The sequence below is a fragment of the Chiloscyllium plagiosum genome, unplaced genomic scaffold (assembly GCF_037043375.1).
Source record: "Chiloscyllium plagiosum isolate Xiang-an unplaced genomic scaffold, Cpla_swu_hap1 HiC_scaffold_4, whole genome shotgun sequence".
Lineage (NCBI taxonomy): Eukaryota > Metazoa > Chordata > Chondrichthyes > Orectolobiformes > Hemiscylliidae > Chiloscyllium > Chiloscyllium plagiosum.
The window spans coordinates 13601172-13628272 of record NW_028270142.1 but is presented as its reverse complement, the minus strand read 5'-3'; the positions used below and the strand labels follow the sequence as shown (position 1 = coordinate 13628272).

The 27101-nt window shown below is 37.6% G+C and overlaps 1 protein-coding gene across 4 annotated transcripts in view; it reads left to right on the top strand.

Annotated features, from left to right (window-relative positions):
• ube2wb (ubiquitin conjugating enzyme E2 Wb) overlaps positions 1-19615 on the top strand; it is a 59920-nt gene extending 40305 nt beyond the window's left edge. For 2 of the 4 annotated variants that reach the window (XM_043689164.2, XM_043689163.2), the window contains exons 4-7: positions 1496-1651; positions 9169-9375; positions 11721-11796; positions 15250-19615. In XM_043689164.2, the coding sequence (XP_043545099.1) occupies positions 1496-1651; positions 9169-9375; positions 11721-11796; positions 15250-15263 (453 nt within the window). In that variant the 3' untranslated portion in view covers positions 15264-19615. Of the gene's footprint in view, positions 1-1495; positions 1662-9168; positions 9376-11720; positions 11797-15249 lie in introns of all 4 variants that reach the window. The other 2 variants (XM_087985972.1, XM_043689166.2) reach the window with 2 other exon arrangements.
• The last annotated feature ends 7486 nt before the right edge of the window (positions 19616-27101 follow it).

Below are 27101 nucleotides of genomic sequence, written 5' to 3'. Positions count from 1 at the left end.
CAAACATTGCTATGAAGGAATAAGTTGCTTTGTTGTCTTTGTCTGCAATATTTGCTTTGTAATTTATCATGCAGTTGATATTTATAGAAAAATATTGGTACATTTACTGATGATTATTTTCTTTAAATGGAGAAGTGGAGTAATTAGAACAAAATAAAATCTTTAAGGACAGCATTTGATTTTTCATTTAAAAATTAGTGAACTTTTATCTTTCCTCTTATAAGAAAACTGCCTTTGGGCATTGCTGCTGTAAAAACATAATTGTTTTGACTCAGAATTAATTGCCTAGAGTTTCTTTTGGTTCTGGGCTATTTTCTGAAATGCATAATTGTGTGATCATCCACTTTCTTTCTTTACAAATGTTATCACAATGTAGATGGTCAGGGTTCTGAAGAAGTCAATTATAGTGCTGTAAATTTTGGTCTGATATATATCCATTTGCTCGAAATAGCTAAATATAGGTGTTCTCTCGCATATGTGTGTGAGTATGTGTGTGTGTAGATATAATAGTAACCAAATGAAGAAACAAGTTTTTAATTATAGTATTGATCAATGGGCAAATAATATGTTAACACTCGCATAAACTTTAGAACAGTAATTAATTGTCTACATTGCGCTAAAATACTGAACATATCCTGTAGCAAAGGTTTGATTTCCTTTTATACTATTAAATGAAGTGCAATTGTCATTAAATGAAAAGAAAAATATTCTTTTTAGATCATTTAACTATTGTTGAGCCCAATCGTAGTAAATCCAATTATATGTTGAACTGTTGCCATTATTTAAGTTATTAACTTTTTCATATTGGTTCACTTTGGCTTATCTAACAGTTTTACATAATTCAGTCTATTGCTTTTTGGGGAGTTGTAAAGGTTTTGCTGCATGAAGTACTGATTTATGACAAGTCAGCATAAGATTGAGATCATTATCCCTGTTATGACAATCCAATCACACAATCTGTGAAGTGAAATAACAGCAAAGCATGAAACACAGTCAGTATGCTTTGTAGCTTTGCCATGTGTACACTTTTTTTCTGTCTCCAGTTCAAAAATTAAACAAAAATTTGTTTTCCAGCAATCTATCAAGAGCTGTAATAACAGTGACAACTGTAAATTTTGTTAATACTGACTTTGTACTCTGGTGAATATCGGAGTCCTGATTCCTGAAGAAGGGCTCATGCCCGAAACGTCGATTCTCCTGCTCCTTGGATGCTGCCTGACGACCTGCGTTTTTCCAGCAACACATTTTCAGCTTTGTACTCTGATGGCCAATGGTTTGCTTCTTCAAAGTTATTGCAATGTTTTAATCAACCCAAAGGGCTGAATTGCAGTACAATCTGCATCAAAAAATTTATAAAATGTTTATAGACAGAGTAATAAAACTGAAACTGTGACAATTTTGTAATAGCGAAAATAGACACATTCAGGCAATAAAGTTTAGTCAAAAATATTACTTAATATTGTGCAATACTGAAATTTTTCCCCTTTTTTTTTAGGTTATTTTCACTGGTGATAATATTCCAGTTCATCCTCATGTTTACAGCAATGGACATATTTGCCTCTCCATTTTGACAGAAGACTGGTCTCCAGCTCTCTCTGTGCAATCAGTCTGTCTTAGCATCATCAGTATGCTTTCCAGTTGCAAAGAAAAGGTAATCCAAGGTTAGAGTCAAAGCTATAATTTATCAAGCAAGCTGTTTTTGCGTCTTAAGAGTCTGGATTTTTTATTTAATTAGAATAGAGAAAGAAAAATGAGACATTCTCTATAATTTGAAGTATTTTTGTTTGCATATATGATGTTTACTTAAAAATTCAGTTTGAAAATATGCTGCATATTGACTTGGTTCTCATGGATAATATTTTTTAGATTGTCCTCCTTGTGAAGGAGGTCAGGAAAATGCATTGACACACTAAGTATAGTTGCTAGTAATTGATTTAGAATGGCAGATTAAAACCTGGGATTTGGGAATTCATTGCTGTGACCAAAGTACATAATAAGTCATTTAAAATTTTCCTAAGAATTTCAAACGATTCACTCATAGGTTATGCGATCTGCTTCCTGATGGTTGAGTTATCAGTTTACTGATAACTCAACTGGACTTTACCAGTTTCCTCTTTTTCCCTTCCCCCACCTTACCCCAGTTCCAACCTTCCACCTCAGCACCATTCTCATGACCTGTCCTATCTGCCAATCTCCCTTCCCAGCTATCCGCTCTACCCTCCTCTCTGACCTATCACCTTTATCTCCACCTCCATCCTCCTATTGCACTCCTAGCTACCTCCTCTCCAGTCCCATCACCCTCCCATTTATCTCTCCACCCTGAAGGCTCCCAGCCTCATTCCTGATGATGGGCTCCTGCCCAAAACATCGATTTTCCTGCTCCTCGGATGCTGCCTGACCTGCTGAGCTTTTCCAGCACCACTCTAATCTTGACTCTGATCTCCAGCATCTGCAGTCCTCACTTTTGTCTGATCAGATTACTTAGCTAATTTATATTTGAATCCCAAAAGTTTCTTTACTTAAACTTAGGTTTGATGAGAAATGAGTTATTGTTTTATTGGCATCAATTACAAGGGTTGTGTGAGGGCTGTAAGCAGGTTGGAAGCGCAAACTATAAAGTGGAGAGATGATTTGATATGGTTTCAGAGCACCAGCAGGCTCTAGTTAAATAATTTAAGTTGACAATAAGATTGGTAAGCTACTCTTGGCCTGATCCTATCACTGCCTTTATTAGTTTGGCAACAATAACATCAATTGTTTTTATTTTGAGGAGAATGTTATCAATTCATTTAGTCTAAACATTATAGCAGTGTCTTGCTTTTAATGACCAAGTAGGGCTTCAAGCAACTTTACTGTCAGCAGACGCTCTGTTCTAATGTCCATTGAGTTTTTTTTACAAATCAGGGCCCAGAAATATCTGTTGAGTCAATTTCATGTGGAGTTCTGTGTGAGCATTATTTAAGGTATTATGATATCTTAATCTGAAAAACATTTTCTTTGTAGAATCTCAAATAGTACAAAATATTTTCCTTAGCATTCAGAGGGAAATTTTGGTGGAAGATTTGGTGTTTAGCCTATTATTTTCTATAATTAAAAGATTCACTTTCTCTTGTCAAGGAGTCTATTATGTATTTACTCTTCTAAATATGTTAATGTTCTTGTTTTGTAACTGGAAGCATTAAGTAGATCAGAATGTGTTTTGGAAATGCTTGGGATGGGTGAATGTCCACAACTAGCACCAAATTCTCCCCTTAATGTTCCATAGATAGGCTAAATTCAGTGCTGCCTTTTTATTATTCCTATCGTATGCCATCGATTGATACAATCAGATTTAGAAGATACAAGAAAAGTTCTGGATTTCATTGATTATTTGTTGAGAGTTCTCCAGTTACAAAACAATTTGAATCCAATCTTGTATATAGTGAATGTAAGTTTTAGAATTTGGTAAAATGATTGAAGCCATTACCCACCATCAAAATGCTTGCAGTCCACAATTGTGATGAATATTTAACAGTGTGAAACTTCAAATTTTGCAGTGTTTAAAAATATCAGATTAACTCCTGAAGTAGCTCAGCAGTTGAATGGTGTGAGTGCTAAAACGCTACAGATAATCACTGATTTACTCTCCAGAGTATACCAGGGTTGTTCATTGATATGTTACATGTGGTGTCAGTGCTATTAGATTTGGGGTAAATAAAGTAGCCAGGATTCTGTCTTGGAAATGGATAGTGGGGAGCGAGGATCAGGCTTCATGTGCTACTCATTGCCAACACACAATATTGAAGAGATTGCACAACAGTAATGGCAACCTGAGCAAGACAAAAAACAGCTGCACTCAGCAGGGACTAAATATATTCAAAAGATTGGGGAACGTTAGTGAGGACAGTACATTTTGTTACATATCCTGTTCTATAATCTTGCCCGTACATCTTGCAGAATACCAAGCTAAAGCAAAAATCTTGCCTTGTCAAATATTGGATACCCCTAGGTCAAAAACACATAGTTCACCCTTACAAATATATGAAATTAACTTCAAAGTTGAAATGTTCAGTTTTCCTCAGGTATTTCCATAAAATGAAAATATCAACTTTAAGGACATAGCCGTTAGTAACAGTAATGTTCATGTAAGTGTGTCTTCAATCTTGTTTGCAATTTTAAGCAATACATTTCTTTGACAGTTATTTTACCTTTCCCTTGTTGCTTTGTTGAATTCTGATCATTGCCTCTCTTAACCTCTTTTAGAGAATGACAATGTCAGATGAATAAGGATTTGTTAGTTGCAATGCTGTCTCCATGAAAAAGTGGCTTACTATGTTGAAGAGTTTCTGTTTTGATGAGGAATTTGAGAGTCTTTGTGCCTGTGAAAAGATCTCAGGAATAACAAATTCTGCTTGAACAATGAAGAAATTAGATGAGATAAGCTTGTTTCTGCACTTCCAGTTTGAGGGTCACTATTGTAGTTTCTATTGTATCTATGAGAATGAACCTGAGAAGAGTCTGCTGGGGTGAGAGGAAGTCATTGGGAGATAATGCATGTGCAAGTTTGAAAGGATGAAAAACATTGAAGTGTGACATCAGAGGAAAGCTAGTTAGTGATTGGGTGGTGACTGTTTCTTTTTTCCCCTTCCTACCCTGGGGGACTAAGTGAAGCTAGCAACTTTAAATGTCAAATATTTTAACTGGAATTTTGTGAAGTGTGGAAACTGAGAGCTTGGATTTTTAAAAGAGCAGGAGTTGAGAGACAACTATGAGAGACCAAGCTTTGCGAGAACTGAAGCGAACTTATCTAGATTAATCAAGCATGAAGTAAGCCTAAATTTATTGATTTTTAGCTTTACAGATACAATGGTGGTGAAGCCGATTATACCGTTCATAATTTAATTACAATCAATACTCAATTAATCAGATCCAATGGTAAAGTTATAATTAAATAACAAAGGATAGTGACACTAAAATGCCCTGAATGTTCCAACTAATTAATCTAAGACTTTAGGTAATTAAGAGTTATGTTAAAAAATATTTCCGTTAGTTTCTAAATAATGAAATAAAATTAGTTTAGTAGAAAAGCAGCTGATTGGTGAGTAACTGGTAAATCTTTTAGTTTTACTTAGTTAATAAATAGTGCCATGCATGAGCAACTAGGACCCATGAAGTGTGCATCCTCATCCACAGTGGAACTTGAGAAGCTTCTCTTCTGGATAATGATGAATGCAGGAAATGTCAGTTGTAGCGACAACTGGAGCACTGGAGTTTTGAGGTTGAGCAGCAGCTGTGGGGTTGAGTGTGTGGATAGCATGTTTATTGATGTGGTCGCTCTGCAGCTCAGGGTTTGCAGGTGAAGAGGGAGCTAGTAGCTGCAAGACATTGAGAACCAGGCCGGTTGTGCAGGAGATCCCTGTAGGTGCATCTTGCTCTCCAACTAGTTTTCAGTTCTGAATACAAGTGATAGCTTATTTATGGAATGCAGCCAGTACAAGGCCGATGGTACCATAACTGGCTCAGCTGTATGGGAGAAGGGAGAGAAGTAGTTACAGTAAGATTGGAAAATCAGTTGTGAATACAGTATGGTATGTTACTTTCCTGCTGCCAGGCCCAAGGTGGTAACTAAGTGACTGCAGGGCACCTTGAGAAGAAGGGTGAATAGCCAGTGATAACAGTCCAAGTCAGTACTATTGGCATGGTCAGAAGACTTTAAGGAGCTAGGTAAGAAACTAATGAACTGAACCAAAAAGATAGTCATCTTAGAGTTACTTATTCGATCATGCTGAAGTGAGTATAGAAATGGAAGGATGAGTATGTGTCTGGAGAGTGGATGAAGTGAAGAGGGAGAGAGAACGAACAGCTGGGAAAACTTGAGAACTCCTGGCATCCGGAAGAATTCTAGAGAAAAATGGATCTGAGCAAGCTGAATGTGTTGCATCTGAACGAAGCTGGAGAATTGCACAGAAAAGGGTGCGAAAATAAGGCTAGCAAATACAGGCCAGTCCATTTAACCTTGCTGCAGGTTACAAAGTTAAATGTCATTTGGCAAATGTTGATTGAGTAAGGAAAGTAACACAGAATTCATCATATTTAAGGTGTGTATTGGAGTTTGTTTTTGCTGTGGCATTGATGAAGGTAATGGTGATGATATGATGCACATGAACTTTAAACATCATTTGGTCAACTGTTTCACAATTGATGTTTGTCATAATTAAGAGTCCAGAAATAAAAGGGACAACAGTCAGGCACCAGTTTTGAAGTTGACAACTTATTTATAGGTTATAGTAATTTAGCCTGTTGCATTTGCTTTTGTCTGAAAAAGCAAATCACCTTGTGCAATTCTCTGCCTGCCTTCTCGTTATAGCAATAGCCCTGTATTAATGCCCTTTTATTCTTGATATTCCCATTAAAGGGAGCAGTTTCTTCTGAAATACTGTTTCCAGATTCCCCATAATTTTGAATATCTCTATCAAAACCCCTCTCAGCCTTTTCCAAGAAGAGCAGATCCAGATGCTCATCCCTGTAACCATTCTTGTGAACTTTTTCTGCACCCTCGCTACCTTCATCTCATTCTTCCTAAGGTGGAGTGTCCAGAACTTGATACACTCATTCAGCCTCAACTGGCATATTGTGAGGCAGTGCTAGAAAGTGAGCAGAAATTATGAACTACCTAAAACTTTTCTCCAACTGGCTCTTAAAGCTGATTGTTGCACTTGTTCTATTAACCTGCTGAAATTAACTAATCCTACACTGATCAGAAGCTGAACATGGTGTCTTTCAAGACTGTATTTTCCCAAGTTAAAAATCTCTCAACACCAGGTTATAGTCCAACAGGTTTAATTGGAAGCACTAGCTTTCGGAGCGCTGCTCTTTCATCAGGCAGTTGTGCAGCAAGGGACCAGAATCAGCAAAATAAACAACTCTTATTGAAGTAGCATTTTTAACATAGAGAACATTTCAGTGCCTCTCTGGCATAAAGATTAAGCAGACATAAGTCTTCGTCAAAGGTATGTTAATGAAAATGGTAGAGAAATTTAGGGAGTGAGCCACAGATGTAAGGATACTGAAGGCATTGTCACTAGAGTGGGAGAAATGTACAAGATGCAAAGGAGTATGGTATATCTGGAGATGCTGGGAATATGAGAATAAAGCAAGTAAAGGAGGAATTTAAGACAGATAGTTTTGGGACATGGAGAGTTAATGTCCAGCTCAGTTGGCTGGATTTCTGTTTTGAGGCCTACTGATGCCAATAGCATTGTTTCAATTCCCATTGTGACTCTCAGATTAAACCACCACCAGCTGTCTGATTTTCTCTAGTGGAAAAGCAGCCCTATGGTCTGGTAAAATGATAACATATTTATCTTCCCTTAATATGCACTACTTAGGATGGAGTGATGGGCAAGTTGGTTTTTGTGTAGAAAATCCTGACTTTGGACAAATCACATTTTATAGACAGTGAAAGAATGGAATCTGCAAATTTGAAATTGTGAAAGCTGGAAGTAATAAAGGCATCTGTGAGGGTATGGGCAGTAAAAGGTCTAAAATAAGAATGCTCAATTTTCTAAAGATCAGTAGAGGGGTTCTGGTTTAATTAGAATTAGTATTGATGTTATTTAAAAAAAAAACTGCACCTTTCAGTTACCAGGATTATGGACAGTTTTGCCTCTTTTGCCCAGAAAAGAGTAATACCTTAGATCTATTGTCATGAAATCAAAATCTGGAGACCTCTGTAAAGAAAGGAAGTATATCACTTATATTTGTTCATGCGATGCAAATGTCACTGTCAAGGCAGGCATTTATTGCCCATGGAGAAAGTGAGGACTGCAGATGCTGGAGATCAGAGACGAAGAGTGTGGTGCTGGAAAAAAATACAGCCAGTCAGGCAGCATCCAAGGAGCAGGAGAATCAAAGTTTTGGGCAGAAGCCCTTTATCAGGAATCCTATCAGTTGGCTCAATAGACAGGCGCTGAGGAAGGAGATGTAGCTGTGGTGGGGAGTCTGCTTCAGGGCATGGCTGAAGAGCTTCAAGGCAGAGGAAATGACCTGGGGGTGCAGTGAGAGCGCGACTCAGATTTTTGTAGAGGGAGAAGGAGAACTTCAAGGTAGGCATCCTTGGAAGAGGCTTTGCAGTAAGGCTATATTCAACTGGGAGACTGCAGATGTTGGAGATTCGAGTTGAAGAGTAAGGTGTTGGAAAAACATAGCCAGTCATGCAGCATCTGAGGAGCAGGAGATTTGATGTTTTGGACACCAGCCCTTCATTCCTTATTCCCAAAACATCAATTCTCCTGCTTCTCTGATACTGCCTGATCAGCAGTGCTTTTCCAGCACCCCACTCTTCAACATTTATTGCCCATGCTTAATTGTCCTGAAGGCAGTGGTGAACAGGCCTTAGCCTGCAGACAATGTGACATACATTTATACACAATTTTGTTATGAAAGTAACTCTAGGTTTTTGACGCAGTGCGTTGAAGGAATGGCAGTATAGTTCCGAGTAAGGATCGTGTGCACCTTGGAAGGGAATTTGCAGGTAGTAGCCCATCATGCTCGTTATATGTACTTTGTATGCCTTAGTGAGTTAGGAGATGAGCAGCATTCCCAACCTTTGATATGCTGTTGTAGTTACAGTATTTAGGTGGCTCATCCAGATCAGTTTAAGATTAATCTCAAGCTGTTATGATGTTATTTCACTAACATTAAAGACAGATAGTTACATTCTTTTAATAGAGGTGGTTATTGTCACAGCGTGCTGGGGTAGTGCACTGGTAATCAAGCTTCTCAATTCCCAGAGTCGTTCAAATTTTTTTGATTGAACCCAGGTTAAAAGAAAACCAATGTCAGTTTTCAGCATTTAAGAAAACCGCTATTTATTGCAAACAGATTTACTTTTAGCGGATAGCTGAAAATCCCACTCATTACTAGCGCATCAATCTTTATAATTTAAACAATACCCCTTTTTAAAAAGAAAATTCCACACACAAACAGCCAGACAAAGAACCAAGACCACACCTAATTAATACGGTTAGAGAAAAAAGCCTCAAAAACCAATGTTGCTGAAGCACAGTTATGGCACCAGTGCAGATTACTGGCATCATTGAAGTCCTTCTGTATTCTCTGGTTCCTTTCGACTGTGTGAGCATGACCCAAAGTTGTGGAGTTACCAATTCTCAACCTTTCATCAACTAGGTGTGGATTCAACCTATCATTATCTCTGAAAAGGCTTCCCCCTTTTCTTTTCAAGAAGGAAATCCAAGAGAGAAGCTAGCTGCTTGGCATCTTCTTATTTCTGCAGTCTCAGAAGGAGGAAGAGATGTTTTCTCATTCAATGGCTACTATTTTTGCTGTAGTATCCAAACACACAGCTGGTTTTGGGCTAGTGGCTACAATCAAAAGGTGACTATGTTGTTTACTCCTGCATAGAAAACAAACCACTAGCCCTGCTTGAACTAATCAAAAGTCTGTTGTTGCGCAAAACTGTCCACCCACAGAGCTGAAATGTCCAATAGCCTCCCCAACTGGTTCAATGAGGCCTCTTTGCAGATGCAATCATCAGTGTAGATCCCCACTTGCAAAATAAGAGAAGGTTAGTGATGAAACGATCTCGTGTGTATTGTCATAAAGTCAAACTCTGGAGACTTCTGTCCTGGATTTTAAAAAAAACCTGAAATGCCTCTAGTCATCTTAAACACTTGAATTTGAACAACTGTCAATCCTTTATATTCAGACTGTGCAAACTCTCAACACAGTTTAGCCCTTTTGGCCCAGTATTTTCTCTGCTGAATATTCCTCCAAGTTCATTATATCCTTTTTGAATTGCGTTGTCTAGCGGTGAATAGCCTTTTAAATAGGATCTAACCCTTACTAACTTTATTTAGCTGTAGCATTATTTCCTTCACTGTTCCTCTGGAGACAAAATTTATCATTCCATTATCCTAGTCTACTAGCTAGTAATGATTTCTGAACTTGGCTGCTGAATCTCTGTCTTCTATGGTTCCCAGCTTCTAAATATTTAGAAAGTATTCTGATCATCTTGGATTTAAAGCAGAATACTTTGTACTTCCACTTTCTCACTGCATGGGGAATTGATCAATGAAGTACAAAACAGGCTTGTAACAAATCAATTTTTCACCAGGCCAGTTATCCTTTAATTTTTCACAGACTTGAAAGGTTTTGCTGGAATTTGGAATTTTAAATCAAATAAAAAAGGCAGTGAATGATTTTCCACAAGCTGTTTGAACTAGCAACTTGAACTTCTTGTGGAGGGAATATCATGCTAAATAGGTTGCTGATTCATTAAAGTTATTTTCAACTTTTGGGGACAGATCAATCTCACCAGTCCATGTGCCAGTTTTGTCTGTTAATTTAATTCATCAATGTCTCATTGTAATTTTGTAATCCCTTTTGTATATTTGCTGCACCACCAAGTTTTGTGTTTTCAAAAAACTTTGACAGCTTGATATTCTTTAATCTAAGAAATTTGTAGCTATAGTGAAAAGCTGAGGCCCCTATACACCACCCCTGGTGGATAGTATTAATTATATCCCATCTATTATCACTATTCTGTTTCCAACCTCCTGAATAATATCTCACCTGTTTCAGTAGGATGTGTCCTATTGCATATGTCTTTCTTTTTAAAAACCTTGTTTGTTGAAAGTCTTCTCAAAGATCAAATAATTAACCAATGAAAACTCGAGGAGAAAGTGAGGTCTGCAGATGCTGGAGATCAAAGTTGAAACTTTATTGCTGGAACAGCACAGCAGGTCAGGCAGCATCCAGGGAACAGGAGATTCGACGTTTCGGGCACAGGCCCTTCTTCAGGAAGGGCACAGGCCCTTCTCCGCCTACTTGCGGAGCGATTCAGAGAGCACCTCTGGGCCACCCGGACGAACCAACCCAACCAACCTGTGGCACAGCATTTCAACTCCCCCTCCCACTCCACCGAGGATATGCAGGTCATTGGACTCATCCACCGCCAAACCACAACAACCCGACGGTCGGAGGAGGAGCGTCTTATCTTCCGACTGGGAACCCTCCAACCGCAGGGGATGAACTTGGACTTCACCAGTTTCTTCATCCCCCCTCCCCCCACCTTGTCTCAGCCGGATCCTTCCAGCCCGGCACCGCCTTCCTGACCTGCAGTCTTCTTCTTGACCTCTCCGCCTCCATCCTACTCCGACCTATCACCCTCACCTTGACCTCTTTCCACCTATCACATTTCCAACTCCCCTCCTCCAAGTCCCTCCTCCCTACCTTTTATCTTCTCCTGCTGAACACTCTCTACTCATTCCTGAAGAAGGGCCTGTGCCCGAAACGTCGAATCTCCTGTTCCCTGGATGCTGCCTGACCTGCTGTGCTGTTCCAGCAATAAAGTTTCAACCAATGAAAACTCCCCTATTAACAAAATTAGTTATCTCTTTTTCCAAAAAAAATTATCCTTGCTTTGGTAATTGTTATTATTTCACTTATTCTATGTGAACAGCAGCAAACTTCATTTGATATGCTTTCGCAAAATAGTTCCATCCCACCCATATCGTACAGTCAAACTGATTGCCTAGCTAAAAGCAGTGTGGAGCTCTGATTGAATAATATTCACCTATCACTTTCTTATGCAAAACAATTGTAGAAAATTGCTGTTATAACATTGCTGTTATAACATCCTTGCAGTAGTTGGTTGTGGCTGATGGAATGCAGTTTCAGATATTAGTGTTAATATTATCAATTTGTCTATTTTATTACAGAGGCGGCCTCCTGATAATTCATTTTATGTAAGGACATGTAATAAAAATCCAAAGAAAACAAAATGGTGGTATCATGGTAGGTACAATGACTTTAGACGTTGTCCAGTATGTTTGTCTGAATAAGAAGGTAAAAGTTGGACTTAATTTTAAATCATGTGTTTTTAATTGATGAAGCATTTGTTTTTCTCTCAATTTTCAGCTATAATAAATACAAATTTAACAATGCTTACATGAAGTTCTGTGTTTCTGATTTAGTAGCTGAAATTATGAAATTTGAACAGGAATGGGAATATATGGAGCAGGCACACTGACATAAAGACTCTTGTTAAGCACATGTTGCAAATGTGCTCAGTGCATTAGGTTTTGCTGCAATGCTTTTTAGAGTCGACCATTAATTGTCCCAGTGACTATCCTTTGTTAATGGTGAGTTTTCTGCTTTCTGATCCATACAGTGTGATTGCTACATTATCAGGAGAGGGTAGAAAAAAATTGAATATATTGGTACTAAATTCTCATTCAGGTGTAGCTTATGAAGTAGCTATCACGTTTGAGACATTAATGAAACGTGGTTGGGATAGATGGTTAAGGTGCTTTTAACTGGATTTTGTGAAATTAAAGCAGTTGACAGTATTGAGTAACTTTGGATCAAGTGACAAATAAGGTTGCATCTTTAACTCAGTATAAATGCTGCTCATTTTTCTATTGGATGTATGGGAGAAGGAGTTTGGTTTGTAATAAGGTTATTCATTAAAAAATTAATGGACACATGGAAAACAGTAGTTTGTTTTATCAATTCATACTGCAATTTCAAAACTCAACCAGCTTGAGAGATGTTCAGAGAAACTATTTTCATAGATGAGAAGAATTGGCTGTTTGGAAGTAATAAGTGCTGCTTGCTTGTTAGTTATGGAGGCACTGACATAAATTAAGAACAAGTTGAATCCTTGATCAGTAAAAGAAAGAAAAGTGGAACCATTTTTGTATGCTCTACATGATACTTTCTTCATATTGCATTATATTTATTTAGTATTTATTATAAGTTGCTAAGTAAGTTGGTGGGTTTATGTCATCCACAGTTAAGTGCAAAATAGTAAAACTAAAGCCAAGCATTGCCATTGGAATATATTAATGTTTCCCAATGGCAATGTTTCCCTTTGAAACATGCTGTCAATCTCTTCCCATGAAAGGTTTTAATGCCTCTGATTGTTCTTGTAAGCATTGCACCTCATTGTTTCCTTTGGTAATCTTAAAGAAACCTCAAAAAGGAAAATATGAAGAATTTTAAATGTTCTATAAAAGGACATTACATGGCTCTTTTAGAATGCATGAGTGATCTTATTACCTTTTCTCAAGTTAGCTCAGTTTTTTAAAATTCATTCATGCGATGTGGATATCGTCGGCAAGACCAGCATTTTATTGCCCATCCCTAATTACCCAGAGGGCAGATAAGAGTCATCCACATTGCTGGTGAATCTGGAATCTAATTCAGATAGAGTGTAGAATTCGAATTAGATTTTATTGTCACGTTTACTCAAGTATAGGAATGAGTACAGTGAAAAGGGTAAAAAATCACCATTCTCGGTTGCCATAATGATTACGAAGTTAGAACTTTTAAAATAAAGCAACAACTGAAATAAAAGAAAGCTAAAGGTTGGCAGTTGCTCTAATGGACATTAGTGAACCAGATGAATTTTTAGAACAATCAACAATAGTTTCATGGTCAGCATTAGACTCTTAATTCCCAGATTTGTTTTGAATTCAAATTCCATCGTTTGCCATGGAACCCCAGAGCATAACTGGGTCTCTGAATTACTAGTCTAATAATAATGTCACTAGGCTATTGTTTCTCTTCGCTCTCTCTCTCTCTCTCTCTCTCTCTCTCTCTCTCTCTCTCTCTCTTCCCCCCCCCCCCCCCTCCAGGAATAGTAACAAATAAAGAGATTAAATTGGATTAGATTCCCTACAGTGTGGAAACAGGCCTTTCGGTCCAACAAGTCCACACCAACCCTCCGAAGAGTAACCCATCCAGTCCCATTTCCCTCTGACTAATGCACTAAACACTATGAGCAAATTAGCATGGCCAATTCACCTGACCGGCACATCTTTGGACTGTGGGAGGAAACCGGAGCACCCAGAGGAAACCCATGCAGACACTGGGAGAATGTGCAAACTACACACAGACAGTTAACCCAAGTCTGGAATCGAACCTGGGACCCTGGTGCTGTGAGGCAGCAGTGCTAACCACTGAGCCACCATATCGCCCAAAGCAGAAATTGTTTGAGAAACACAGCAGATTTGCCAGCATCTTGAAGAGAAAACAGTGTTAACACTTCAAATCCTGTGCTGCTTCTTCAGAATCAGGTCAAAAACGGTATTTGTGTTCGTGACAGGGGTGGCAGGAGTGAGGGAGCAAAGGAGTGTGTTGGTAGGTACAGGGAGCCCAAAGAGAGAAGGGGAGAAAGAAAGGTACTCCGACAGAGATGGTTGATTGTAAGCCAGGGTAAAAGAGAAGCTAGGTAGGTGATAATGGAGATTATAAGTAGTTAACGGGACTTAGGGTTGAGCAGTTAACTAATATTCAAGGAAAGGGCGGTGTTCATGCTTTGAAATTGTTAAATTCAAAATTGCATCCTGAAGGCTGTAAGGTACCTTGGCAGAAAACGGGATGTTGTTCCTCCAGCTTGCATCGAGTTTGCACAGGTGGTGTAGCAAGCCTGAGACAGGTTGTCATGGGAACACTACTGTATTGGAGTGGCAGGCAACTGGAAACCTGGGATCATTTTTACAGACAGAACATAGGTACATGCAAAGCAGTCACCCGGACTGTTTCATCTCCATGTTATGGAGGAGATCGCATTGTGACCAGTAAACACAGTAATCTAAATTGAATGAAGCACAACTAAGTCACTGCTTCACCTGAAAGGTGGCGCACAGCCCTGGTGAGGAAGGAGAAGATAAATGGGCGAGTGTTGCACCTTCTGTGATTGCATGGGAATGTGCTGTCAGGTGGTGTTGGGAGTGGAGGCGGAGTTTGAATGATCCTATGCAATGCAGAACATAATCTAAAGTGAAGCACTGATAACCTATTGTTAATTTTATGATCCATCCTTAGCTTCTATTAATGGTGTAAGATGAAAGCTTTTACACTTCTTTAAAGCTATTCGGTAGATTCCATAGTATAACATACTGAGTATTTGTTGATGTGATTGCTTATCAAACTTAATTGAAACACCAATTCCTGTCTGGTGAGTTTATTTTTAATTCTCTTTTTGGATGCTGCCAGACCATACCAAATGTCCAGCATTTGCAGTACTTGAGTTTTTTTCTGTCATCTTTCATTGCTAAAGCAAATTTCTTTAGAAGAATGCATGAAAAGACAAATGTGAATACTATGTTGAATTGAAAAGTTTACAGTCTGAACAATGGATCACTGTACTTTATTATAATTGGTTCAGATTTAATAATTGAGAATGATGTGTATGCCATAATCCTACCAATGTTCTTATTCAGACCTCTTTTTATTTTACAGATGACACATGTTGATGTTCAGATTCTTGGAATCTGGTAGAGGAAAAAGTACTGCTGAGTCCAAAAGCACTTTGATCAGTCAATTTTTGAACTTTAACACAGACTTGCCTGCAGGCACTGAAAACTACTTCCTTTACTGCATTTCTACTAGTGTATATCAGGGCACATACTGATAGCTGGTTAAGTTCCTGCAACTGACCCTATTTCATTTATTAAGCAGTATTAATGCAGCACTTAGGAAGAAATCTTGTAATTTCAACAATAAATCATCTCTGTTGTTTAGTTTACTGTGAGGATATACCTTGTGAGAAGGTTTGAAACCCTCCTGTGTTGTGCAATAAATGGTTATTGGCGCATGCTTGGAGATTTAAAACAAAAGGAAATCTGTGCAATAAAAGCAAAGGGATCCATTTTAATTGACATTTGCAACTGTATTATTGTACTAAGTTTCATGCATTGCTGTCACGTGGCAAGGTATGTAAAAACTTGTAGCATATTTTGCTGTGACAACAAATTTAATTCATTCAATGAAGCATTCCAAAACTTAAAATTTTTGAATACCAATTGTCTCAATTATATTTAATTTATTTTACTTGTGCCAAATTACCTTTTGAAAAATATTTTCTTCATGGGTATTTGTCAGGGTCATTGACTAGCCTTCAGTGTGGGCCTCATTCTCCCATTTTCCCAAAAAGACAGTTTTAAACTGGAACGCAACCATAATGTATTGTTTCACATTCATTTTGTTTCTCCAATGTCACATTTTTTGTTGTCATACTTGAAGCTTCTGATATGAAATGTATTTTGAATGAAAAGTTGTTTTGTCCTAATACTGTCTCCTGTAAATTATTTCACATGTATCTGACACCTTGTCTTTAATTCTTCATGCTCTAAAAATTGCAATCCATCTTGAAGGATATAATTAATGTTTTGACATATTACTTAAAGATGTTTAACATATATGTTGCTGTGTTGCAGTTTAATAGCTTCTCATTATGAAAAAGATAGAACTAATCTTTGTTATACCATTATTTATGAATGAAATTAAATTCTGTAGGTTGGAATTTGAAAGTAATTGTAAAAATATGAGGCTTGAATACTCTATACCACTATTGCATATATTCTTAATGGCAAAATTAGGGCTGAAAGCTGGGTGGAAAATGATTTCAGGGTGCACCTGTTGAAACCTCCAAAGATGATACCTGAGGTAGACCAGAGTGATGATTCTTTTTCCCCAAAGGACTGCTAATCTGTGTAAGAAATCTAACCTTTTGTGTACTGAGTCGCCTTTGTAGCATTCACAAATTGACATTTGTTGATACCTGCACCACCATTTTTTCTAAATTTCTAATTTAAAACTTAGAGAAGTTGGAAACCATATTATTATTCATGGTAGCCTGATAAATAAGACCAACATGGTCAGATAATTATTATTTTCAGTAATGCAGCAGCTCCACTACAGGGTTAAATCATTAGTTGTACTATCCCTTTCTCAAATATGCAAAATTGTGTTTTTTGTGTAAAGGTATTAAAGAAAACCAAATATATTTAGCTTTCCATTTTATTTTAGTTTTATTGATCGGTAACTTTGACTTCCCTATGAACTATTCACTAACAACTTCCATGAACAAAATTTAGCTGATTAATCAGAGCATAGCCAGCCACGCTTCTGAGTTCATTTATTTTGGGCAAAGTCTGTAAATACTGTCCTGTACTTCAGTCTGAAGTGCCTATATTACCTGTTGTTTGCCATATTATGGTCAAGTTATATTAGGGGTAAGGCTCATAACTAACACTTCAGGTTTAATTGCTTGCAAATCCATCTACTGGCTGAGAGTTTTCTTAAATTAGGATTGCTTGATCACAGATTAAGGGAGTTTTAACATCTCAACAAATGTCCACTTTTTCAGATGGCATTTGTGTGAAACCACAATTTGTGTTTATTAAGTCAAAACATTATTTCTCCAATTATGTTTGGACATGGGCTGTGCAGCCTGCAATATTTTGGGAGAAATTTATCTCAGCAAATTCTAAATATCTAAGATACAATATTAAAGCATTGTCCAGACATTTAAGTGTATAATTTGACATCTCTGCAGGACCAGTGTTAAATTTTAACTAGACTCAGCTTATCTTTTTTAAAAAACAAAATGCCAGCTAATTGACTTGATGTAGCCTGAATGTAGTTTATATTTGTACAGATCTTGCATTTGCAAAAGTTTTAACAAAATGCTGCATTTACCATTTGTTAATATCATTGGAGGTGGAAATAATCTCATGGTTTGTGGTGTTAATTTGGCACTCTGGGTCAAAATTTGTATACTGTTAATTGTACCATATTTTGAGTGTTATACTGTGGAGGAAAAATACATGGCAATGAATTGGCGAAAGAAAAAATAAATCTTAGTTTTATACAATAGAGCACTTAAATAATAACATTTATTTCTGAATAACAGCATAGTAAACTACAAAGGATTTTCTAAGCATTGTTTTCACTTCTAAACATAGTTTTGACAACGTTTTAGTAAATGTGTCATTAAATGGGGATTTCTTAGTATGCTCTGAGCAGGCCATATGTAGAATGTTCGTGCCACTTTATAGAAATCTGGTAGATTTTCAGAAATCCTTTTTTCATCCCATCCAGTTCTTCCTGGCCTAGTAGTGAAGAATGTAATGGACTGCTTTTTGCCAAGAAGGGTATCTACTGAGAATTTAATTAACTTTTTAAAATTCGATGAATGTTTGAGCTCTATAAATTTAGTATGTTCTGAACAGTGCCAGACAAAGTTCCCCAATGCTGAAAAGCTTGCGAAAATCTAAATAGTAATTTACCTAGAACAGAGGCCTAATCCTTCAATCTGGCTGTGAAAATTCTACTTGTTTTAGCTTTTATAGCTGCAATATTATGTTGAAATTTGTGTTATTGTTGCTTGGTTTTGTTTGGATGTGAGAAAACATAGATTGTTGCCAATATAGGCATTTTTTTTTTAAATGGCCTTCCTGATTTAAGGATCTATAGGTGCATTCTTGTTATCTCTGGCCTTGAGATTTTATTCACCCTGCATTGGGTTCTTTGTTCCTTCCATTATCTAAACCGTCAGCAGCTAAGCAGACCAGGTGACTCCATTGTGCTAAACCTTAAAAATCATTAAAACTCAAAGTTCCAGCAACATGCTCACTAAACTGAAATGGCTGTGAAGTAAATGTCTTTCGGTTAGAGAGAGGATTCCTATTCCTGCTTGTTGTTCAGTTACTCTTGATAAAGAGATATGTGACATTGCTAGATCATATTTGACTAAGCTATGTTTTAAATGTGAGTAGCCCACCGGGGCATTCAGAATTGATTTTACTGAAGTAGAACATTGTTTATGACTGTGTACTGTTTTAGGATGAGTTATTAGCTTCAGAAGAAAAGAATGTTGGAAGTCTCTTGGACATGAAATTTTGATCCAGGGAAATCCTTCCATGTAGACCAGGAACTACAACCTACACGACTGAAACATTTTCCATGAAGTGATTTCTACAAATTTCTAAAAATGTTGTTTGTTTAATGTTCCATGTGAGAGTTCGAATAGATTTAAAACTTTTCATGTGCAAAATAACTGCCCAAACATACCTCGTACTCTGTTCCCAAAGGATGTTCTGATCTACAAAATCACTGTAATCAGTAGTAGGATGAAAATGCATTTTTTAAAAATTCACTTAAATATTTACTGTAACTGTTGGTAAATGCAGTGCCCAGTGCAAAACTTCACCATGCAGATAGGAAGTTACCAGGTTCTATCCCCACACTTCTTAGCAAGCCCATCTCACTTAAGATTGTAGTGCTTGAGGGTTGGGTGGAGGGAATAATGAGAGTTCTTGCATGTCCTCTCAGATCAGCTGCTCCTGTTGGAAATAAAAGTGTGGATTTGGATGAGGCTTGTTTGAAATGGCCTCAAATCAGGAAGTGTTGAATTGGAAACCACAGGACAGGAGTGATTCTGGGTGGGGAAGCCTCAATTTTGTTACTACCATTCTCTGGTTCCTGCATATTGCATATTCCTTGATCTTCTGATTTCAGTTTAATTTTCATTCATTCACCTTTTTATGCTGTCATTTCTGTAAATGTTACTTGCAGTTTTTACTCAGTGGAAGAAAGAAATGTGATGCACAGTCATGAGAATTCTTCTGTGAACATGTTATTCAATGAATAATCACTTGTGTATTTTATAACTGGTCACGTTCACCACCAATCGATTGGGACAACTTTCATAATCCTCTCTAAGTTCTGTTCCCTTAAAAAAAAATTGGTTTATTTCTAATGCAAGGACAATGACATGCAACATAGTTGTTTTGAAATAATAAAAGTTAACATTAAAACCCTATGGTAGCCTTTGTCTTGTGTGTTTTATTAAGACTTAGATGGCAACACTCACTGTTAGAAAAATAAGTGTAGTGAATATTATAATCACCCAAAAAAATTTATTCTCGTAAGAGGTATGGCAACTTTTGAGGAACTTCTCATTTTTGCTTTGCACTGGTTAAAACTATTTTGCATCAGTTATTGCAAATTTATTGTAGATCTTACTTAATACGTTTTATACCTTTTTAACAATAGCACAAAGCTGTTGTCTTTGGTAGTGCTAACACGGTTGTTTAGATACTGAGTTCTTCATGTGTACAAGTATGTCCAGTCAGAATGCACTTTGAAAATAATGCTAGATCAACTATAACCTGGTATCTTGCCTGTTTATTTATGTAAGAATATACATAATAGTATGATACATTAATTGTTATTTCAAATTGAGAAAAACTGGTTTTGTTCTGATCACCTTATTGAAGTAGATTGTATTGAATTAATTAATTGAGGTGTTTTTTGATTGATGCAACTGTGATTTAATTCAAAAGCAAATTGCACTTGCTTAATTTTCTGAAGATCTGTATTTGGAAGTGGGTCAAAGTAAGTACTCATGTTCAACTAAAGAGCCATTAATTTTGCCTTTATAACATTTTTCCCCTTTTGGTATCTCAGTCTCTTCTACTGAGACCAAGTGCCCGAAGACTCCTGAAACTGCTCCAAAGCATCCAATTACTCGCACAATTTAGGCTTTTGTCAATTATGTAGCTTCACTGAGCTACCACCGAATTTCTGTAAGCTCCAATTTTTCTCAAACTTATCAAATACTGCTTGCGGATTTGTTTCAGTTTCAGTTTCAGCTGCCCTGAAGTTCAATAGCACGCAGAGCTTCAGTTTAGTCCACTGGTAGACAGTCCTTTTTTTTTTGTTTTGCACCATAGACCCACCTATCTGAGGCATTTCTGAGGCATAATTGCCTGTTACGTGTTTGCTAACAGCAACACTTGTATTGTCTGAAGTCCATTCTACTTTAACACACCAGCTCCAAACTGCAGATATATCGCTTATTGGCAAATGTGCAAATCAGTACCAGAAAATTTTCTTAAGGTGTACCTATCACCATGATGATTTATTCTGCTCTGAGCTGATCTTGATCTGATGTTTGGAGGTTTGTGGAACGAGCTAGTTTAGCTCTAACTCCCATTGCTTCAAGCTTTGCAGAATGAGGTATCCAGCCCACCTGCTATTTCATAGATTCATCCCTTCCGTTCAGATTATTTCTGAATTATTTTAGTATTTTGGCCATTTGTAGCTTCCCAGCTGTCATCCCCTTAACAAAACATAACCCCAAACTTAAATGTAATACACTTCAAGGTGCTCCATTTTTATTTATCCCACTTTCAACAATTAATTTTTAGTTTTAGGAATTAAAATTCACATGCACAAATGAACCATGCTCTAGATATTTATAACATGGGACTTTGTATTAGTTACTTTTTTCATCTCATTTTCTGTAACATAATAGTATTGAGGATTAATAGGGAAAGAATGTCTGGGGAAAAGGGGGGACTTCTTTAAAGGAAATTAAGGCTCTGATGTAATCTTGGATTAAGTTTAGAATAATGTGCTCAAAGCTTTTGACAATTACTGCTCTATTTTCTGTTGAACTAACTTAGGTCCATAAAATAAAAGCAAATGTTGACCATTCCCCCACACACCAACACCAAGCCTGTTCTACCATTCAGTAAATCATAACTGATCTGTTGGTTTCACATTCCCATCTACCCCTGGATTAGTTCCATTCCTGATGAAGGGCTTTTGCCCAAAACATTGATTTTCCTGCTCCTCGGATGCTGCCTGACCTGCTGTGCTTTTCTAGCACCACTCTAATCTAGACTCTGATTTCTAGCATCTGCAGTCCTCACTTTCACTTTAGATTAACAAGTATCTATCCGTCTCTGTCTCAATAATATTCAATGACCTCCCATCTCTTGCTTTCTGAGGCAATGGAGTAAAGTATATCAGAGAAGATTGGCCGCAAACTTTAAGTGGCACTTATTTCTGGACTGATATACAAGAGGAATATCTTTTCCACACCCACCTTATCACTTCAATCCAGTCACCCCTCACTCATCTAAACTCTAAACAAGCCCAGCTTGTTCAATCTGTTTTATAAAGGCACCCTCTTTACTCCAAGTGTCAATCTGGTAAAACACATCTGACCTGTCTCTGAATTTCATATCCTTCCTCAATAAGGAGACGAAAATGGCATGCACTGTTCAAGATGTGGTCTCCCAAATGTCCTGCATAACCAAAGCATATAACGCTTTTACTTATTAGCCATAAAATGTAGGAGCGGAAGTAGACTATTTGGCCTAATATGTCAGTTCAACTATTCAATAAAATCATTGCTGATCAGATAATCCTTAACTCCACTTTTCACCCCCCCCCCCCCCCCCCCACTTTTTCCCAAAAATAAAAAAAATCTACTTCAGCCTTGAATATACTTTATGACTTAGACTCTGCAGCCTTCTGCAGGAAAGAATTCCACAGATTGATTGATTTCTGAAAGAAGAAATTTGCCCTTATCGCTATTTTAATTGCAACACAAGCACTGCTCTCTGACCCTTCACTAGTTTCGGGTTGCCATCCTGAAAATGTCACCTTTACTCCAGTTCTGTCTTCTGTAAGTTAGCCAAGCCTCTATCCATAGTACGAGGAGAAAGTGAGGGCTGCAGATGCTGGAGATCAGAGCTGAAAATGTGTTGCTGGAAAAGCGCAGCAGGTCAGGCAGCATCCAAGGAACAGGAGAATCGACGTTTCGGGCATAAGCCCTGAAGAACATGGGACTTTGTATTAGTTCAACTCTGCTACTAACTGCATCCCTGTCATTGTATCCCCAATATCGCTCCAAGGGTTCTATGTTCATTTTGCCTCCTTTTTCCTTTTATATAATTAAGGATGCTCTTACTATCCACATTTATATGACTTGCTAGTTTGCCTTGATTATGAGGAAAGGTGGCTTAGTGGTATTATTGGCAGACTGTTAATTCAGAAACTTGGGTAATGTTCTAGGGAACTGGATCTAAATTCCATAATTCAGATGGTGGAATTTGAAATCAATAAAAATCTGGAATTCAGGGTCTCGTGATGGCCATGAAACAATCATTGGTTGTCACAAAAACCCACCTGGTTCACTAATATACTTTAGGGAAGGAAACTGCAATCCTTACCTGGTCTAGTATACATGTAACTCCAGACCCACGGCAATGTGGTTGACTTTTAAGTGCCCTCTGGGGAATTGGGCATGGGCAATATATACTGGCCTAGCTAGCAATGCCTGCATCCTGTGAATGAATGAAAAGAAATTGTTCTCTACCTGTCAATCATGCATGAGAACACTTATGTTCCCCGCGTTCTGAATTCTGCAGTTCTGCATTTAAGAAATATTCTTTTATTCTCCCTCCAAGATCACCAACTTCATATTTTCCCATGTTATATTCATTTTACCAGATTTTGCTCGCTCACTCAACCTATTTATATCATCTGCAGCTTCTTCAAGTATTCTTTATAACAACATACTTTCCTAGCTATCTTAATGTAATTTGTGAATTTAGTTACCATAACTCCACTCCCTTCATCCAAGTCATTAATGTAAATTGTAAAAGTTCGAGGCCACAGCAAAGTCTCCTGTTGGACTTCATCACATTCTGTCAATCAAGGACCGTTTAGGCATACTCTGGTTGGCTGGCTGGCAGGCAGAAAATAATATCCTATCCATGTTAATATGTTGCCTTTTACACTATGACTTTTATTTTCCACAATAATCTTTCTGATTTATCAAATGCCTTCTGGAAATTCAGATAGTACATTCTACAGGCTAGCCTTAATTCACAATGTTACTCCTTCAAAGATCTCTCAGAAGTTACTTAGAATGATTCCCTTCCACGAAACCATGTTGGCTTTTTATGACCACCTTGAATTTCTCTATGTGCATAGCTGTAATCTTTTTAATAATCAGTTCTAATATTTTCTCAACTTAGAGATGAAGCTAACTGACCTGCTGTTTGCTACATCCCTTTCTTCTTAAACAAGGTATTGCATTTCTCGTTCCCAGTCTGATGGGCTCTTTGAATTTATGGAATGTTGGAAAATTAATATCAATACATCTACGTTATTAATAATTTTTTCAAGACCCCAGGATGAAATGTATTTGGACACAGGAACCTGAGCCCACAGCTCCATTTGTTTGCATAATTCCATTTCATTTGTGATTGGAATTTTGCTATGTTCTTCTCTTCCTTCTGCTTCCTCACTTACAGCTATTAATGGAATGTATTTTACACCAACCATAGTGAAGACAAAAACAAAATATTTATTATTTTTAACTATCATTTCATTATTTATTAATACCCTATTTTTCTCTCTTCCCTCTCTCTCTCCATTGGACCAACACCCACACACTTTGCTATTTTCATTTTCAAATGTAGAAACTTTTGCTTTCAGTATTAGCATTGCTTCTCTCAGTCTTAATTTCTTCCTCGAGATTAGTCTTTGCCACTTTCTGCCATTCTTTATGTACTAACCAATAATCTGATCTGTCATTCAGTTTTGTGCATTTACTGTGCTTTTTCCTCCAGTCTAACGCTTTCCATAATTTCGCTAGTTAATCACAGATGGTAGGTCCTCCCTTTAGAATTTTTCTGTGTAGTAAGAATACACTAATGCTGTGGTACATCCTGAATATTTTGTTGTATGCAAAGAAGTAATGTCGAATGTCAGTGTTAAAGCAAATCAGAAGGAATCAAAATCTAAGATTAAAAATCAGAAATATTTTATATTCCTTCAGAGAATGTTCTGCTTCCATTGACATTCTCCCTAACATCTTGCACCTCCATTGAACACCTCAACTTTTTGTCTCCTGCTTCTCCTTTAAAATATTCATTGTCTACTAAGTCATCCCAAGTTTCTCACTGAGAGGTTCACCATCAACCTCTCCACTGAGCATTCTTGATGATTTTAATCTCCATTTCCACTCTTTTGCCCCTTCTGAATTTATTGCCTTCCTGTTCTCACTAAATTTTTCCCTCCATCTTATCAACTGCCCTACTCGTGTTCATAACCAGCCCTTACATAACTTCTAATAGTAATACCACATGTTCAACGGCCTCTGGTATTCTCTTCCCTCCTTTGACTCCCATCTAGTCCTGGGTTGGCGTCTCCAGTTGTTCTCTTAGCTCAACTCATCCATGAGACACACTACCTGCTCTTGACTCCATTCGCGAGCTATTGACCATTCAAATTCCTATCCTGACACCCATACTAATATCATTTCCTAAGATATTGTTGCTTTCCTTTCGAAAAACTATCCATTAGCACTTTCTCAAAATGAGAAAAACATTCCATTCTCCTGCACTATTTCCAAACTATCACTCCATATTCAATCTTCTTTCCTTTTCAGTGATCTCGAAGATGTGGTTGCCCTAAAAATCCATGCTAATTTATCTCACAACTCCCTCTTTCACTTCTCTAATCAGGCTTCTGTCTCTCCCAGAGCAGGAGACCTATCCACAGTCTCAAATTATCTCTTGTGGCTGAAGTCATGGCACATTCCTCACCTTTCTCAATCTCGTGATTATCTATTTTGCACTTCTCCAATGTCCACTCCTCTGTCCAACCTAGGGGGACTGTCCTCACTTGGTTCTACTTTTACCTGATGCAGGAAATGTTTGTGGCATGCTAGTTTCATTTTGCAATCATCAATCTCTCACTTCTATACCTTCATCCAGCACAGATATCCTTTGAAGCACTTACACTAAAAAAATGTAAAAGTTAACACCACAAAAGTGATTATAAATTCTTTTGCTTAGGCAGCAATGATATTCAATTTTCTTCTCATGCTCCCATCCCACATTGATTTCTCCTCTCAAGTGCTGTGTCTCCATTCCAAGCAAAGACTGAACTTATAACAATCCTCAATGTCTGTGTTTCCTGGCTGTAGAATAAGAGTGCATACAACTTGTTGCAGAATTGCAGTGCAATGGACACACTGGATATCAGGTAGGTGGCATCAGTGTGGATTATAGTTGATAAAAATGAAGAGTGATGCAAATATCTGGTAAAAGCATTACATACAAATTTTCCAGTTGCTCTGACGTGATTTATGGAATCTTATTCAATGATGTATATAGCTCATGCAATGCTGAAGGTGATCAATATTATCTAGAACAAAGCAATCCATTTCACTGGCACTTCCTCCATAATCTTACCTTGGCAGCAATATGCATCATTTACAGCAAGTCAGAAGTCTCCTTCAGTAATTTCTGAAATAATTCCACGGAGGCCAATATCCCGTTTCCAAAACACCCTTTATTTACATTTGGAAAGTCACTGACACTGGTCCAGCTCTCCTGAGTGTCAGAATATCTGACACACCTCTTTCTGTCTGTGAGCAGGAGCTCCCTGTTTGGACAGGTTAACAGTCCCAATCAAGGAACTCATTCTGTAAGATTCACCTGCCTGATCTTGTTGCAATCAACCACAGATTATAAACATCTATTTCCATAGAAAATGTCAGCTTTGTTCCTATGTGGAATTAGCAATACAGGAACAGGAGACCACCAATAAGTCCCTTTAACCTGATGTACCATTCCAAATCATGGCTGATCATCTACTTTAATCCAGTTTTCCTGCGCTAACCCTTCTATCACTTGATGTAAATAGTAGCTGGAAATCTACTGATCTCTGTCTTGAACATATTCAATGACTAACCTTTCCTAATCCCTGGGAAGAGAATTCCAAAGTGAAGGAATGCCATCTCATCTCAGTCCTCAGTGGTTGTTCTTCATCTTAAGACTCTGCCCTCGGTTCAAGATCAGCATCCATCCCCAATTCAGTCAAACCAACATTTCTACATCCACTTTGTCTCGCTCTTTTAGACTGTTCCCGCTTAAAGCAGGGCGAAGAATCTAGCCTATTCAGTGTATTTCCCAGCAGGGACCTTTGCAAGAAGGGGATTGTCATAACCACTTGCCATTTCTTTAACAGTTCATTTTTATCAGCTCATCATCAGAGCAGCATGGTAATTGAGTTGTTAGCACTGCTGCGTCACAGTCTCCACCTTCAGGTGACAATTTTTGTGGAGTTTTCACATTCTCCCCATGTCTGCATAGGTTTGCTCCAGTTTCCTTCCACTGTCCAAACATGTGCAGATTGGTAGGGTTGTGTGGACTCAGTGGGCTGAGTGGCCTGCTTCCACACTGTAGGGATTCTATATGTACCCTTCTTTTAATTAGAGCTTTTAAATTTTAAAATAAATACAGATGCAACTTTGTTTTAACTGAGATAAGTGGTTAGTTTAAAGTTAATTTAAAAGTGCTAAGTTATTAACAAAAGTACCAAAGTTTAGAGTGAGTAAGTGCTTATGTCTGATTGTCAATATACCTTCACTAGACATGCTTGTGATATCATTACTGCATTGTAGTATGTGACTAGAGAGTATCAAGATCTCATAC